The sequence below is a fragment of the Sceloporus occidentalis genome, unplaced genomic scaffold (genome assembly GCF_023333645.1).
Source record: "Sceloporus occidentalis isolate IW3139 unplaced genomic scaffold, rSceOcc1.0.p SCAF_1, whole genome shotgun sequence".
Lineage (NCBI taxonomy): Eukaryota > Metazoa > Chordata > Lepidosauria > Squamata > Phrynosomatidae > Sceloporus > Sceloporus occidentalis.
The window spans coordinates 153,729,364-153,747,266 of NW_028316981.1; the positions used below are offsets into that span (position 1 = coordinate 153,729,364).

General features: G+C 42.4%; 1 protein-coding gene across 3 annotated transcripts in view; it reads right to left on the bottom strand.

The window, feature by feature from the left end:
* RAB11FIP4 (RAB11 family interacting protein 4) overlaps positions 1–17,903 on the bottom strand; it is a 230,674-nt gene that overhangs the window by 151,755 nt on the left and 61,016 nt on the right. For all 3 annotated transcript variants that reach the window (XM_089478118.1, XM_089478111.1, XM_089478108.1), the window contains exon 2: positions 9,239–9,326. In XM_089478118.1, the coding sequence (XP_089334244.1) occupies positions 9,239–9,326 (88 nt within the window). The remainder of the gene's footprint in view (positions 1–9,238; positions 9,327–17,903) is intronic.

Here is a 17,903-nt window from a genome sequence, read left to right on the forward strand (position 1 = left end):
TGGCATCTGAGGAGATGATGCTTCCCAGGTAGGTGAACTGCTGGACAGACTTAAGCACAGATGTGCCTACAGTGATGTGGGGATGGTAGTGTTCTTCCTGAGGTGCCGGCTGGTAAAGAACTTCCGTTTTCTTCAGACTGACTTCCAGCCCAAAGAGCTCTGCAGCTGTTGCAAAACAAGATGTTAGGCGCTGCAGAGCTGCTCCCGTATGGGCAACGAGGGCAGCATCATCAGCAAAAAGCAGCTCATAGACTAGATCAGTGATGGTGAACCTATGGCACGCGTGCCAGAGGTGGCACTAAGAGCCCTCTCTGTGGGCACATGTGCCATCGCCCCAGCACAGAGTTTGCCAGAGTTTGTTACTAGAAAGCCAGAGGAACATGGCACTTCGCAATAAATAAGTGGGTTTTGGGTTGCAGTTTGGGCACTCGGCCTCTAAAAGGTTCACCATCACTGGACTAGATAGTTTAGAGTCTTAGTGTGGGCCCTCAGGCGGCTTAAGTTAAACAGGCTACCATCAGTACGATAGCATATATAAATGCCATCTTCTTCTTTGAGATCTGCCGTAACCCCTTGGAGCATCATGCTGAAGAAGATTGTAAATGGAGTTGGAGCGAGAACACAACCTTGTTTTACACCATTAGTTATTAGAAAAGGCTCCGAGAGAGCATTGCCATATCTGACTTGACCTTGCTGGCCTTCATGTAGCAGGATGATAATTTTGAGGAATTTGGGGGGGCATCCTAGTCATTCCAGGATCTGCCACAGACCTTTTCTACTCACTGTGTAGAAGGCTTTGGTGAGGTCAACAAATGTTACATAGAGTCCTTTGTTCTGCTCTCTACATTTCTCTTGCAGTTGTCTAAGGGCAAATACCATGTCTGTAGTGCTCCTATTAGCTCTAAAGCCGCATTGGCTTTCAGGGAGAAGTTCTTCTGCGATAGCAGGGACTAATCTGTTCAGCAGTATCCTTGCAAGGATTTTTCCAGCAATGGAGAGCAGTGTTATACCTCAATAGTTTGAGCAATCCGATTTGCTCCTTTTTTCTTGTACAGGGTGATGATGACTGCATCTCGGAGATCTGATGGCAGTTCACCTTTTTCCCAGCAACTCACAAGGAGCTCGTGGAGTTTAGCATGAAGTACATGACCTCCATGTTTCCAAGCTTCAGGTGGAATTCCATCGATCCTGGTAGCCTTGCCATTTTTCATCTGCTGTATGGCCTTAACGGTTTCTTCCAAAGTGGGAGCTATGTCCAATTCCTTCTTCATCGGTTGTTGTGTCATATGTTGAATAGATGAGTCTTGGACTACTCAGTTGGCACTAAAGAGGCTTTGGAAATGTTCAGCCCATCGGTTCAGAATGGAAGCTTTATCTGTGATTAGTGTTTGACCATCTGTACTGTATAGGGAACTTTGGATCTGATATGTAGGTCCAAACACTACTTTAAGAGCCTCATAAAATCCTCTGGAATCACCCATATCTGCACAACGTTGTGTCTTTTCTGCTAAATTGATCCACCACTTGTTTTGAATGTCTCTGAGTTTTTGTTGGAGTTGACTACATGCGAGGCGAAAGGCTGCTTTTCTTACATGGCAAGATGGCTAGGCGAGGTGTGCCTGGTGAGCAGTTTTCTTCTTTGCCAACAGCAAATCCAACACAGTATTAATTATAATTACAGCTTCATGTACATACACAGATAATGTTTTCATGTGGTAAATTTCAGAACTGGGCAGGGAGCTACTCATGATGACAGAATTTACGTCCAATATTGGCCTTTTCCTCCAAGACCCCAGGAGGAAGGAGCAGGAATGGGGGTAGCCTACTAATTATTAATTGCAAGCAACCGCTGTTTGTTTTACACAGTAATTATAATAATATATTTCTAGATGGCTTTTCCCCCCTTACAGGGGTCCTTCCATAGTCCTGTTGCAGAAAGTAATTTAATTCTCTCTTCATCTGCTCATTAGTCTTCACACTGCCTTCTACCATTGTGTCTCAGGAGAGTCTTTAAAGAATAAATGAGTTTCACACACGCTGCCAAGCTCACCGCAAGAGACCATGGTGGGGTGAGGTACATTCATTAATGTGCATTATCCAGGCAGAAAGAGAGGGAGAAAGTGGGGGGAGAGGGAGAGAGCTCAAACAAGTTTGTGGCATATAGTAATATATGCAAACTGGTCTATTGGAGGGCATCCGGCACTGTAATTTATCACAGCAACAGTATTTGCAGCCATCAGTCAAACTCTCCCTTCTGTAATACACTAAACATTGCCTTGAGGCAGTAATAAAGCAGTCCCTTTATCTAAAAGCTTATGAAAGTAATAAAGGTTTAATTACAATTCATTCTACTTCTGTAAAGGAAAATAAGGGGGCTCAGGATTGACAGGCATCACCATGTTGGGTTAAAATTCTAGCATTCCTTAGAGCAGTCTTCTCCAACTTGACGACTCCCTCACAAGATTTTGGATTACAACTTCAATAAACCTTAGCCAGCCTGGCCAACGGGCATCATGAATCCAAAACTTTCAAAAGGCAACAAGTGGTGGGAAGTTGCCCCACAGTACAGTTGGGTGGCCGCTGGGGTTTGGGGACAGGTTTTCACATAGTTTCTGGATGTTGGGGAGCTATACCCCCATTTCCTCTAGCTTTGAGGGCAAATGCTAAAACAGTCTCCTGAGAGGATGAAATAGGCTTTAAATGGCTCTGGAGACTTCTGGGGATAGGACTGGTCATATTAGGCACCACATTTTTTTTGATGGGATGTTGGAGTGCTGGGGGTATGCCAAAGGCCATGGTGAGCCACATGAAGCCCAAGGACCATACTGTTGCCACCTGCCAAATCCTGTCCAAAGAGCCATCTGAATCTTAGACACTCCCAGAGAGGCTTCTGTCTTGGTGCATCCCAGTTTAGGATTGTCACCTTGCAGATCAAACAGAGTACACACATCTTTCTATTCTTCAGTATGAGGGGGAAATAAAGGCAATTCTTCCTCCCTAACCTATTTGCCTGCCTCTTTCCCTCACTTGCTGTGCTCTCTTGATACTCTCCACCACAGGTTAGGAAAGACAGCAGACATTAAGACCAGGAAAGAAACCAATGGAAGCTAGTAAACTACATACACCTTTACCTTTGGCTTCTAGATGTTTTGGACCACATCTCCTAGAATTCCATATCATTGGCTATCCAGAGTGAGGCTGATGGGAATTGTACACTAAAACAATTGTGACCCAAAGAGTCTTCACTTCTGTGCTGTATTAGGAGAGGGGGTTCAAGTTGCCTTACTTAGCACTTGCACTTATTTTTGCACTTGTTCACTTATCATGGTTGGTTTTAACCAACTCCATCAGGCCTAGCCTCAAGAAGAAGAACCCTCCCTCCATTCCATCTGACATCATCCAACCTGGGAGGGAGTGAAAAGGTAGGCCCAACTCCATCAGGGCTAGCCAGAGCAAGAAGAAGGGCCCTCCCTCCAGTCCATCTGCCTTGGTCCAGGCCTCAGGGGGAGAGAAGAACCACTGGACTTGATCTCTTCCCTGCCACCATTCCCTTCTCGTTTTATGAGCCTGAGCAGAGAGAACTGTATAATTAAAATTAATAATAATTGTAAGCTGCTCTGAGAGCCTTTAGGGCTAAAGAGCAGGGTATAAATACTGTAAATAAATAAATAAAGACTTTTCTCCAAGCAACTCAGAATGATGCACATAATCTCATTGTTGTTGTTGTTCTTGTTGTTGTTGTGTGATTTCAAGTCGGTCCCAACTTGTGAAGACCCTAAGACTGCGGTTCTCAACCTATGGGGGTCAACCAGCCCTTTCACAAGGGTCATCTAAGACCATCAGAAAACACATATTTCCGATGGTTTTAGGACATAATTTTATGGTGTGTGTGTGTGTGGGGGGGTCACTACAACATGATGAACTGTATTAAAGGGTTGTAGCATTAGGAAGGTTGACAACCACTGCCTCAAGCTGAAACTATCATGGAGTTTTATTGGCAATATTTGTTCAGAGGAGGTTTGCCATTGTCTCTCCAGGCTGAGAGCATTTGACTTGCCAAAAGTCATCCAGTGGGTTTCATGGCTAAGCTGGGAATTGAATCCTGGTCTCCAGAGTCATAGGCCAATACTCAAGCCAGTATGTCACATTGGCTCTCTTGTCCTTGGCTTGGTGGTTTTCTGTCCAGGTGCTGGCTTATTTTTGGAGGTGAACACAACAAGAATCCTGATGCTGGATGAGATTTAAGTTCAGGAGACAGCATGATGTAGTAGTTTGAGCATTAGGCTATGACTTTGGAGACCAGGATTCAAATCTCTGCTCAGCCATGGAAACCCACTGGGTCATCTCAGGCAAGTTACACTCTTTCTGCCTCATAGGAAGGCAAAGGCAAACTCCTTTGAACAAATTTTGCCAGGAAAACCCCATCATGGGTTTGCCTTAGAGTTGCCATAATTGAGAAATGACTTGAAGGCCCACAACAAGTCCAGCATCACTTCCTGAAATTGCCAGTCAGGTGTCTCCAGAAAGCCTATTAGTAAGCCATGAAGGCCAGAACCATCTCCTCCTGATTCTTTCCCAGCATACATGGAAGTTCTCTGTGGCCATGCAGATAATTTGCCAATCGGTTTGCCTAAGGTTCATTTGCCAATTTGAATAAGGTGTTGCTTATCCATGAAATCCCATTTCCAGGTTGTTGTTTTTTATTTTACAGGCATCCTGGAAGGTTTGCATGGCGAGCACAATACAAATGGGTGACTGTATTGACCCAGGTTAGCCTGAGACACATATACATATGTTTTCCTAATGCAGACATGCACTTGGCTGACAGCCTAGAATATGCCAATGTGTGGAATTAATGCATCACCATTAGACACAAAGGAAAGAACAATTTTGACTTTCCCTTCTCTGTACTGTAAGATGTGCAAGTAGGCATCTTGTATCTGGTTGTTAAGGAGGGAAGGAGGGATGGAGGGGATTGTCTATGCATGCATAAATGCTACTGCAAATTCTTCCAGATCTGCAGAAATGCAAAAAGCAAACAAACCAAAATATTGGTAGAACACTTATAGCAGGTTTCTGTCCTGGTCTGATTTTAGTGAGATGCTTGATAGTTACTGAAATTTTGCTGCCCAGAAAACAGCAATACTAAGAGGCAATGCACAACTGATTGGATGTTTAACCTGTACGAATTGGGGGGGGGGGGGGGGTGAGAGGGAGAGAGACCTCATCATAGGTCCATGATTGATAAATCTAGACACTTGATAACCGGCATGTGTACTAAGGAGACCCTAGGGGTGGGCACTTCATGGTTATTCAGCTTGGTACCAGCTTTGGCTGATATGCCAACTGCGTCCCTACCTGGACCGAAAGGACCTTGAAACAGTGGTACATGTACTGGTAATCTCATGTCTTGATTTCTGTAATGTGCTTTATATGGGGCTACCTTTGTACCAAGTTTGGAAGCTTCAGCTAGTTCAAAATGCAGCAGCTAGACTGGTCACTGGAACATCTAGGTCAGACAACATAACACCGGTTCTAAAATCCCTTCATTGGTTGCCAATTAGCTTCCAGGTGCAATACAAAGTGTTGGTTATTACCTTTAAAGCCCAACATGACTTAGGCCCAAGTTACTTGAGGGAATGCCTCTCCCTACACAATCCGCCCCGCACTCTCAGAACATCTGGGAAGAATTTATTAGAATACCCAAAGACCAGATTAACAACAACTTCGCACACAGCTTATGCAGCCATAGTCCCTAAGTTATGGAACAACTTGCCGGAAGAGATCCATCTTATTACCACCTTAAATGCCTTTAAGAAGGCACTAGAGACAGATCTCTTCCGGCGGGCCTACCCACCCGATCTTCTATGAGGAACCTAAGGAAAATCCTACATATGGCTGTAATACTGCATGTTAGATTATGTTTTTATCGTCCTGAATTGTATTTTTAAGTGATTATATTTTATTGTAATCTAGATGTTATTGTGGTTTTATGCTTGCAATCCCTGTTCGATCCATTGGGAGAGGTGGGAAACAGAAATAAGATGATGATGATGATGATGATTATTATTATTATTATTATTATTATTATTATATTCAGTTGTTCAAATGCATCTACAATTTTTAGTCCATTTAAATTTGCCTGCACCTAGAATACCAACTTCAGTTACTAGATGGCAGGCTTCCCTGATTTAACATATAAATTGCAGTTAGACCTGGCATATTGATTTCTCTGGAGGGTCTCTAGGCAGTTCCACGTGAGCCAGAGGAATGGTAAAAAAAATCAGTTGCAAAGTACAACTGCTACTTTCCTCTGTAGAGCCCTCTCACCAACCCTCTTCTTCAAATGTTAGGACAGCATGTGTGTGAGAGAGAAGGCCTTACTGCCTGGTAAGTGGTGGGTAGGAAAGTGAGCAGAAGGGAAAGGCTGAACAAGCACTGTGCTGAAAGAAGATATTATCCAGAGAAAGAGGAAAAAAGAATTCTGGTGGTGATGTAAAATGGGCAGGTGCTCCCAACTTAGAGAATCAGGAGTTCTGGTGATTGAAGACTCTGGAGCCTGAGCTGGGCTTAGGCTGACTTTGTTACCACCTGAAAGACAGGAAAAGCTGTGAGAAAACTGAATGCTGCTGCTAGAAACAAGCAGAGTCAACTAGATGGTCTCTTCGCATTTAGTTGCAACCACTAAATTGTGAACATTTCACCACTTTTCTCTGTATTACATTCCAAACACTGATTTTCTAACTAGAGCAACATGCTCTCTGCTCTCCACCTGTGATTCCCAAACTTTGGTCCTTCAGATGTTTTAGACTTCAGCTCCCAGAATTCCTGGCTGTTGGCTAAGTCATCTAGGGCTTCTGGGAGATGAAATCCAAAACACCAGGAGAACCAAAGTTTGGGAATCACTGTTTAGACTATAGACTCATAGATGGCAGGTGGCTGTGTTGGCTAATAATAATGGGACCTGTAGTTTGGCACATGGGATTGGGGAAATCTAAGGGAGCATTTTCCAATATTAATGTCTATATTTGCTAATATTGGGAGCATTAGTTCCACCTCCTTTTAAAAACCTTTGTTATTTGCTTTAAGAAGCATCTGTGAACTTCAGGTTGGTCTGGAGAGAGAATGTTTCACACAACCTGTATAGCACTTGTACTCTTAGGAAATAAATTTGCCAAGTATTTATTTATTTATTGGATACCATTTACACTCTGGCTGGAATTTACAAATAAAGAAGCATTCAAATTTATAGTTAAATTAGTAGGATTTTTAAAAAATGGTGGTAAAAATCATTTCAAGTTATTTGACAGCTGAATATGCTGTTTGAATTTAAAAGAGCATTACAAACCAGTCTCTTCTGGCAGGCTTATCCAGATGATTTTTAAATTGCCAATTTTAAATGATGAATTTTAAATATGGATTGTTTTAACATGTGTCCATCTCAGTTGTCCTTTTAAACTGACGTCTGTTTTAACTGATGTTGTTGTCTGTTAATTGTTGTTCCCTACCTCGATCCTGATGATGATGATGATAATTTCATTTCAGAAAGGAAGATAATTTTATAAGGAAAGGGAACTTTTAGACATAGCCACTAGAGGGTGATCATCTTTCAAGTGTGTGTGTGTGTGTGTGTGTGTGTTCAAAGCTTAGGAAATAAAACACTGGAACTTATCAAAGATTTACAAATGCATTATGGCATCTTAAAGACTTATAGATATATTATGACATAAACTTCCATGGACATCAGCAAACTTCATCAGTTACATAAAATGATGCATTACATTACCAGGGAAAGGAGAACAAAGGTTACCTTCCCCTTTCCCTTTAACACGCTCTGTGTGGGTCTCCCTTTGAAAGTCCTCAGATGCATCAATTGGCTCAAAGGGCTGCTGCCAGACTGCTAACTGGGACTAGCTACAGGGGGCAAACAACTCCCTTGTTACTCCCTTGGCTGCTGGTCCATTTCATATAGGGTGATGACCTATAAAGCCCTATATGGCTTGGGTCCAGGCTATTTGAAGGACTGTATCTTCCTTTATGAGTCTATTAGAGCTTTACAATAATCTAAAGAGGCCCTTCTCTCTGTCCCACCACCTTCTCAGGCTCATTTGGTGGGAACAAGGGAGAGGGCCTCCTTGGTGGCTGCTCCCAGTCTTTGGAACTCATTGTCTAGAAAGACTAGGATGTCTCCATCTTTGCTCTCTTTCTGTCAGCAACTGAAAGCACCTTGAACAGCTCAGAGTAAATTCACTGCCATCAGATGTCACAGTTGTGTGATAGGACCCTCTTCCTTTCCCCTCTTCACTAAAGCCCTCAGAGATGCCTGAACTGCAATCCCAGAGGGATTTCCATCTGGAACAGGCTTTTCTGGTACATGGGATGAGAAGGGCTGTCATGGGAAGGGGAGATCACCCCTTCAGCTGGAGTGTGCTGTTCCACCAGTGGAAGTGTAGAGTTGGATCCTGCCCTCTGAATATAGTTCTTAAATTAAAACATTATAGCTCTATCTGGATGTTCAGCTGCTGACATGATGAGTAGGGAGATGTTTGCTGGCCTTCCATCCTCATACCACTGGGTTCTGCAGTGTTCTAAATCCCACAAAGCACGTTTACCATTCCAGATCTTTTCCTCCAGTCCTCTGAAAGGCTGCATGGAGTTGGGGTGTTAATGAAGGGGAAAAAGCTAGCAAGTACATCCTCTGTCCTAAGTACTTTTAAGCACTGAATGGAGCTCCTGAATCTATTCAAGTAGACAAGCTGCAATACTTACATGATTACTGAGGGCTGGGGTGAACAGTGAACAAAGGGCAGCCTACATGCTAGGGTACTAGTGTCCTTTGATCCACACCCACCCAAATTTGGGAGAGTGGCAAAACCAACCCTTAACAACTTGGTCCAATTTTGGGTTAATTTAGGCTATGAGGGGTGGGTTGGGTTCCAAGACTGTCTCTGAGAAGGCCAAAATTGTACTGTGATCCTCAGAAGTTGTCTACCCCAGGTATAGGTCTTCAGTAATGATTTGGTTCAGTAGTGTGACTGGGAGCATTTATTCCTATATTGAAATTAAGGAGAGGTAGACCTGCTCAATCCCTTAACAGTACCTTAATAGGAGACTACCAGGAGCACCAACTCCAAATCCCCTTAAGGGCAATGACAATGTTAAAGGTAAGGCTAATGATACAGAAAAGGATGAAGATGATGACACTGGCAATAGCAAAAGAAACAATCACAATGCCTACCTTTCATAGCAAACACTCCATGACAGAAATCTTTGAAGTTGATCTTGCCCAAGTCATTTGGATCCAAGCATTTGGCAAATTTTTCCACCTAGGAAAAAAAGAAGAAAGCATTAGATAATGGGCAATGTTTTTTTCCCTTGGGATATGGGAGGTTGGGAGGATTTTGGTGTTTCCCCCCTCGGTAATTTTTTTAAAAAATAAATGAGGATCTGTTCATATAGTACCAGCAGCATAACATGTGCTTCATCTCCCATTTTGTTCATGCCATAGTTGAGGAATCCAAAAGGAGCAGTAATAGGAATTCAAATATTTTAAAACTGTGAGCATTTATCTCAGATTAAAACTGTCATTTCAAAAATGAATAAGGAATTATCTATATTCTGTTCATATAGTTCCAACCATTTAACATGTGCTTTGTCTCCCACGCTGACATGTTATGGGTTCCTCCCCTTGGTGTTTGAGAATTATCACTCAAAATGTAGATGACAAAAAAGTGCAGATGAAATGAGTTGCTGGCAATGTCTTGAAAGCTGCAGTGTTCATCAAAGATTAAAAGAGCCAATGGCATGTGTAAGAGTCTGCATGGTGTAGTGGTTTGGGTGTAGGATTAGGACACTGGGACACCAGGGTTTAAATCCTCACTCAGCTACAGAAACCCACTGGGTGACCTTGCGCAAGTCATACCCTCTCAACCTCAGGAGAAGGCAATGGCAAACTCCCTCTGAACAAATCTTGCCAAAAAGTGTCATGATAGGGTTGCCTTGGGGCTGCCATAAATGAGAAAGGACTTGAAGGCACACAACAACACACCAAATGGTGGGTATATGCTATATCTGCCAACACATTTGTAGTAGAGAAATGCATCCCTTCCACCCATTGAACACCCAACAAAAGGGAACTGCACCTGGCCAGCACACTTGCAGTGTGCACAAACATAGTGAAATTCATACAGGCTTCAGTTTCAAACATGATCTTGCACACCATAGACATGGTCTTACATCATATTGGGGCAGTGTAAATCTGCCAGCATGTTTAGAAGAGGCACTGAAAAAGGCTGCTCCCTGCCAATACTCTAGAGAGCCAAAGTCTTGGTACTACATTTCTGCTTGTTTGGGGGCACATTATCTCCATATCATAGATATCAAGATCTACATTTTAATTTGGTGCAATTGGACAGTGTGTGTGTGTGTGTGTGTGTGTGTGTGTGTGCAACATTGCTGTCTGCTCATGTGTGCATATAAAGGGCAAGAGGAAATATGGATCATCTCCTGGAAACATTATAGAATAATAATAATATGAGGGTAGGAACAGAAACAACCCAATTGCATTTCAGAAAGCAAGAAATTGGAATATGTGCATTTCACTACAGAGCAAGGCTAAAAAACAAAGCGGAAGACACTGGCAGTTGTTGAATCCTGACATGACCTAGATTCTCAATTTTCTCATTTCTTAAATGTGAGCAAAACCACCAAAGACTTCTTAAAGGACTAACAAATAAGATGGAAAATATGCAGGGGTAGCTGTGTTGGCCATTTAACAAATACAAACAAAAATCCATCAGTGATACCTTTATTGGTCAACCGAAATGCACAATATACTTGTTGCAAGCTTTTGAAGCTCCATGGGCTTCTTCACCAGCCAAGATGTTACAAACAAAACAGGGAAAAAGAGGGGAAAAAACAGCAATTGTTTTCTTTCTTATTTTTGTAACAAGTAAAATGGTTAGAGTGGTTTATCTTTGCATTTTTATTTTGTTTGGCTTTAATCTGGGTGGATTATAGCAGTACCACTAAAAGTGGTGGTACATGGGCCAGTGCTGGACCATGAGCCATCAACTGCCAGCCCCTAAAGAATTTTCACAAAGAAACAGTGGTACTCAATGAGCACAAATATGATACCAGACCATGGCACATTAGGGACAAATAAATTCTGGTTCCCCACACCAGATAGTTTTAGAAGCACTACGTTCTAAGACACTGCCATTTCAATGTTACTGGGGAAAAACTCCACACAGCAGAAATGTGAACTAAAGGTTCGGCTGCATTCTCCCTTCACAAAGATATTTGTCCATGTGATTGATAGCCCAGTGAAGCTATGTGAAAAGATTCCCTAAAGTGCTCCATACTGTCCCATTACTGAAGCACATCTAATGTAGTGTGACCACTGAGGGTAATCTCATGTGTCCTTCCCCTTATCATAAAATCCCTTTTGTAGGGTCTTCAGTTGTGGCCAGTGGTGTCTTGTCAGTGGTAGTGAATCTGCTTTGGCTTTCAGTCTGAAATGTAAAAGATCTATACAAGGCTCTGAACTCATTTTCAGTGTATTATTCAGCATCGTAGCCTCTTTAATGTTCAGGCTGAAACTCACAGTGGCTTCACCATCCCACTGACATGGAAGTCAGCGGACATCAATATTTCTGGAATGTGCTCAGTATAGACATGAATGGGACTTGTGGCACAAAAAGACTTTTCAGTCAGCTCTCCATATCCATGGATTTCATTACCCACGGATGCAATTATCCATGGCCTGAAAATATTCCAAAAATATATTAATCCCAAATAGCAAACCTTGATTTTGCTATTTTATATAAGGGACAGCATTTAACTATGCTATTGTATATAATGGGATTTGAGCATCCATTGATTTTGGTATCCATGGGGGCTCCTGGAACCTAACCCCAGCAGATAGCAAGGACCCACTGTACAATTATTCTTGTTGGAATATATCCACAATGTGTACTGCCCACACATTTGAAAGTAATAATTTGGGAACATTAGAAAAAATAAGATCCATGTCATCTGAGATACTGGTACTCTTTAAAAGGCTGCCATGCCCATGAAGGGTTAAGAGGGCTGAAGGAGTAGATAAACACATTGTGTCATCAGTTCCACCAGCAAAGATTTGTGGAAATGTCAGGGAAGTGAATGCTTTCCAGGCCCAGGGCAGGAGTATTCAGCATTGGCAGGGACAATTATGTCAGTTTAGATACGGTGCTGTGTTGGATATATATTGCAAAGGGTCTGTTGCCTTCATTCCTGCTGGTGGAACTCATGTCCATTAGTTTTCCTTCTATTAAAAAACGCATACACACACACACAAGAATCTCCTTATTAGATCAGACTAAAGACCCATCAGTTGTGGGGGCCAATCAGAATGAGAATATGCAATGTGTCCTTTCAGATTTTAATGGAGCTCTTTTTCTTGCATTGATTACTATTTTCTGTATCATCATTGATTACTAATTATTAATTACTATAATTTTACCTGCCAGTAAAGAAGTATACTTTTATCATAGCTTTCTATGTTTTTAGTTTTAAATGTAATCTGCCTCACTCTCCTAATTCAAATACATGACTCAGGGTGACTTATGACCATTACAATCATAGTGACACCATAAAACAAGATGCTGCTGGACTATCACTCCCAGCAGCCCTAGCCTGCATACCCAACAGTAAGGATGGCTGGCAGTTGCAGTTCAACAGCATCTGAAGGATTGCTCTGCATGATTCCCACCCCTGCCATGAAATCAGAATATAAAACAAAATACTAGGGAAGCACACAGAACAGGCAGAAACAAACACTCTTCTACACAGAAAGGGAAAAGCCCACTTGTTGGTGGAGAAGAAAAACTCTTTCTAGCCAGTGAAAGGAGGTTAAAGGCTAAATAGGCATCTGAACTACATAGGTGTGATGCCACTTGGGTGCAGCCACTGAGAAGGCACTTTCTCTTATCGACCCCAACCAAGCCTTCAGGCAAGACACAAAAAAGACCTCTTTAACAAATGTCAGGCCAACTAGTGTGGAAGGAGGCTGTTCTTTAGGTGTTCTGGACCTAAAACATTCAAGGCTTTCAAGGCAATCAGACACACTTTTCATGATGCCCCAAAACAAACTGTCAGCCGGTCAAGTTGTTTCACAACATGCGAAATATATCATGCAATATAGCAGCCACATTCATGGCCTGTTAAAGTTTGAAAAGATCCCTTAGGGGGAAGCTCCACACAATGCACAAGGCAGCAGTCCAGTCCAGATATAACTAAGGCATAGCCAGAGCTGAAATAAGCTTTTTGTTTTTTTAATCAACTTGATGTGGGGTGGGAAAATAACATTTGCATTAAAAGACAGGATTTTAGGATTATGTCTTTACCCCTACTTGGGGAAAAAAAACTAATTTCTTCAGCAAGCCTGAAATACAAATACAATCATGTCTAAACTTAATAACAGCATCTGGCTGAGGCTTCTAGGATTCCAGTTGGGTGGCATCTACAGCGATAAGCAGGAAAATGGAATAGCAGTTCAGCACCATGGACTGCTGTCAGTTTTTAAAGAACGCTTCTCATTTAAACACCCACCCCAAGACTTCCCTATCAGAAGAGCAGATGCTCCTGGCTCTGACCTCCTAATCCTTTTACAGCAAGAATGGGAATCATGTGGCCCACCAGATGTTGCTCCCAGACAGTCCCAGACAGCATACCTCACGATGAGAGATAAGGAGAGAAGCATGCCAAATATTTCTGGAGGGCCACTTGATTCCCAGCCTTCTTTGAGAGGGACAAGTACTTCCCTCTCAGATCTCCATTGGCCTGTGTACGTGTATTGAGTCCCCTGCCTCTTGCCATCTTTGCATGTGGCATTAGATGCTCATACACAAATACATGAGAGAGAGTTCTGTATGTGTGTTCCATCTGGGAAAAACTCTCAAAAATCCAAACTTATTATTACAGGTATGAGTTGAAAAGTTCATTTATACAAGGATACTGATTACTAAGTAAAAGCTAAACTCCATCAAGTGTTGACTTGCATATGTGAAAGAGCCGTCAGAGAAAAATCACCATGAGCTGCCTTGAGTCCCATCTGAGAGAAAGGCGGCAAAGAAATGCAATAGATAGATAGATAAATAGATCAAAGCTTGTCTCATTGAAATTCAGTGGTTTTAAGCAGAAACAGTTCTTATGTTCTACTACAAGAGATTGACATAGAGATAGTCACCTTGTCTGTGCTTCCTTCTGAATGCATTTGAACTTAACTGCGTTATTTTCTCCTCCTCCTCCTTGCTTGGAAAAGTTGCTTTTTTTGGAATACAGCTCCCAGAATCTGGCAGTCAGAGTGGCCTCTGGTGGACTAAAGAAACTGTAATCCAAATAGTCACCTTGAACAGCTCATTTCCAAAGTCAATATGAGGTTCAGAACCCCCTCCTTCATAAACCCTCAAATGCCTCTGCCCCCCATCCTCCCCTCCAAAATTAGTTAAGTGGCATCAGAGGCAGATAGGGAGACCTAAAGAGGGGGCTTTGCCCTTTCTACTTCCCTTCCTTATGCCAGGAAGATAGGCCAAGTGGCCCATGCAAGATGGTATTATCCCAAGGGTTGCTCTCACTGCATTGCTCTTTCCACTCCTCCAATAATGCTACCACTTTGGGGAAATCAGGGTGTTCATTGGAATTGGGGAAGGATAATGGGAAGAGTGGAAATGAGACATTCATCTTGGCCTAGATTTTAGTACGACGGACAGAAATGCTTGAAAAGCTTCCTGCCCTTGTGTGCCTGTTTATAATCCTCCAAAGGCCTGAGCTCAAAGAAGCATGCCACTGAGATAATGGGCTCTCCTATTAACAGGGCAGCACAGCTGAGGGGTAAAGTCTCCCCTCCAGATAAAGAATAATAATAATAATAATAATAAGCAAAAGCTTAATGAGATGTTGGGTTAGATTACATTTATTATGGGCTAACCTCATAGATGAGTCACAGAGAAACTAGCCAATGAGGTTGACCAGTGCCAAGCTCCAGATCCTTTCTAGAAGTGGTTACAGAAATCCCAGAGGGACCACAGGTACAGAGCGCCAAAGAGAGACTTGGGACTGAGGTGCCTGCTGCACCTAGTGGGCTGTCCTTAGTTGTAGGCTGGATTCCCTGTTTCCCCCATGGACATCCAAAGCCCAGAAAACCTGTATTGTAAGTAGGGTAGTAATGTCTTAGATGCATTAGGGAAATTATGGTTCTTTTAAAAACTTGGCTGAATATGACTTGGACTGTTTTGTAACCCTGTAACTGCTTGTAAGTAACTGCCAGAAGGATGGTGCTTTCATGTAAAAAGATACATGTTGTCAATGTAGGTTGATTGTTTGAATAAAAAAAGCTTTCCTTTAAGACCTTCTATCTCCCACATGCTTTCATGTGCCTTTTGCTCAGTGTTTGTGCCCACTGGCATAGGATTCTTATCATGAGGAGGAGTGGGGAGAGAAAGCCTCTGCAAAGTCAGGGGTGGCAAAAGCACAAGTCAACTTCCCTCCAGTAACTTCCCACTAAATTATTGGAAAAGAGGAGTTAAAATCAATGAGGTGGTGGCAGCTCAGCTAGATGATCTTCAGGGTTACCACTTCCTACTCAGGAGTAAAAGTGAGAGGAAACCCACCACAGCAGCATATACAGAAGACCCCTGTTCAGAAATGTATGAAAGGAAATCTGCTATCAAGAGACAGTAGCAGGATACAATTGCTAATCAGGATGACATTCCCTCCAGTCAAATCAACCAGCCACTAGTTCTTCTCAGGCTCTGCAAAACAATTACATATGCAGTAGTTCTAGGTGAGGTATATTTAGGGGTGTATGTTGTTAACTCCGCCCCCAGATAAGCCTTTGGGAGGCTCAGAAAACTTTCTTCTGAGGCATAAAAGGAAACATTTCCCTGTGGAGAAAACGTGAAAACAAACCAGAAAGAATGGATGGAAATAAAGCCTTCTTTGTGTCCTAGTTTTTCAGTCTTTGGGCTGCAGGGACAGTTTTGTTGGTGAAAAAGCAGTAAATTTCCAGTGTGCAGGGGACAGCAATAGACTGAGTATGGAAACCACACGCCCCTCCAAATTTATGCTCAAGTCAGTTTTATTCCATCCTGGAGGGGAGCCCAGGCTGGTTACCTTTGATCTCTGATACAGATCTCCATATCATCCATCCCCATCTGCAGCTGTGGCTTTTTTACTTTTTATTAGCCTGCACATCTACACTTTTTGCTATAACCGGAACTACAATTCCCCAATTCCCCTTGCCAACACGGCCAATATTTTTACCATCAAACAGGAGGTCTGCTATTTCCTTCCTTTGAGGTTGAGTCAGACTTGCTGAGGATCACCCAGTGGGTTTCCAAGGCTGAGCAAGGATTTGAACTCTGGGCTCCATAGTGCTACACTATTGTCACATCAGCCTTGTGTCTCACAGCAATTGCATTATGAAAGGAAACAGGGACATACCACTTTAAAACATTTCTTATCAGAACCCTCTTTTATTGAACTGCTTGGAAACACACTGCTCCCGCCCCCGGGGTGTGATAAGCCTTTTCACTTCAGTTCTGGCATTTCATCAGTCAGTGCCATAACAGAGTCTGATTCTCCTCCTCTCTCCCCCTCCAACTCACTATTCCAAAGCAGGCTAACTCTGTGCCTTTTGGTTTATTTATTTTAATTTTGTTGTGCTTGTGTAATTACAGCAAAAATGATTTAAAATTATTAAAATTATTTTTATTTTACTTTATCATTTTGCTGTCAGTATGCAAAAAAAAAAAAAAAAAAAAAACAAGAAGAAAAGATTTTTAAAAAACACAGCCAACAGGTATGGAGTTAGCCTGCTTTGGAATAGTGAGTGGGGGCAGAGAAGGCAGGAGAATCAGACCCTGTTCTGCCACATGATTGGTATAATGTTGGAATTGTAGGGAAAAGGCTTTTCACACAATAATAGGGCAGTTGAGAGCTCACTGATGGGTTTTGTCCATCAATGAAAAGGTGCACTATAGTATCAGGGTGAAAGCATGACAGGCACAACATCGTCAGATAGATACCTGCCAAAGGCACATTTATCCTGTTAAAATTCTGCTTTTTAGCTTTATATGGTAAAGTCCTTAGTCCAGCACTTAATCCATCTTAGTCCAGCTACTGAGAAACCCTGGTGGCACAGTGGTTAAATGTCGATACTGCAGCCACAACACTGTAAGTCTGATCCCAGAAGGTTCTAGGTTGACTCAGTCTTTCTTCTTTTCGTAGATTGGTAAAATCTGTACCCAGTTTGTTCAGGGCAACTGGCTTACAAACTGCTTAGAGAGTATGAGTTCACTATGAAGTGGTATAGAAATGTAAATGCTATTGCTATTGCTACACCACACTGGCTGTCATCTAAAACCACTCTTAAAGGTATAGGTGGGGCATCTCAACCAGGATCTTGTAACCCTAACCCAATAGCCTAGGAGTGAATCCCCAAAGTCATGCTCCTCTTGTCAGAGTACCAGTCCTTTCATCTCAAGCCTCCCTGACATCTCATTTTCTTCCCTGAAGAGTTTGCTTGCAGAGAACATACTGGCTGCGTCATATTCCATAAGGCTTCCTGCTGTAGCCATGGCTCCTGGTTCTTTTTGTTTCCCCCCTCCTACTCCATGTGCCGTAAATCTATGTGACTTGGTACTTGTGGCAAGTGACTGGAATTTCTATTTGGAGAAGAGATTTCTCTCAAAAGAGGAGACAGGTGGTAGTAAAAAAGCATTTGCTCATAAAGAACTACTGCTCACAGGAGGCCAGAAAAACTCATCTTGAATTACTAAGAGGTACAGACTATAGCTCTTCACTACTTTTAGTGAGTTATTCTACCTTTGTACTCTTATGAGTAAGCAGAAGAAAAGGAGAGG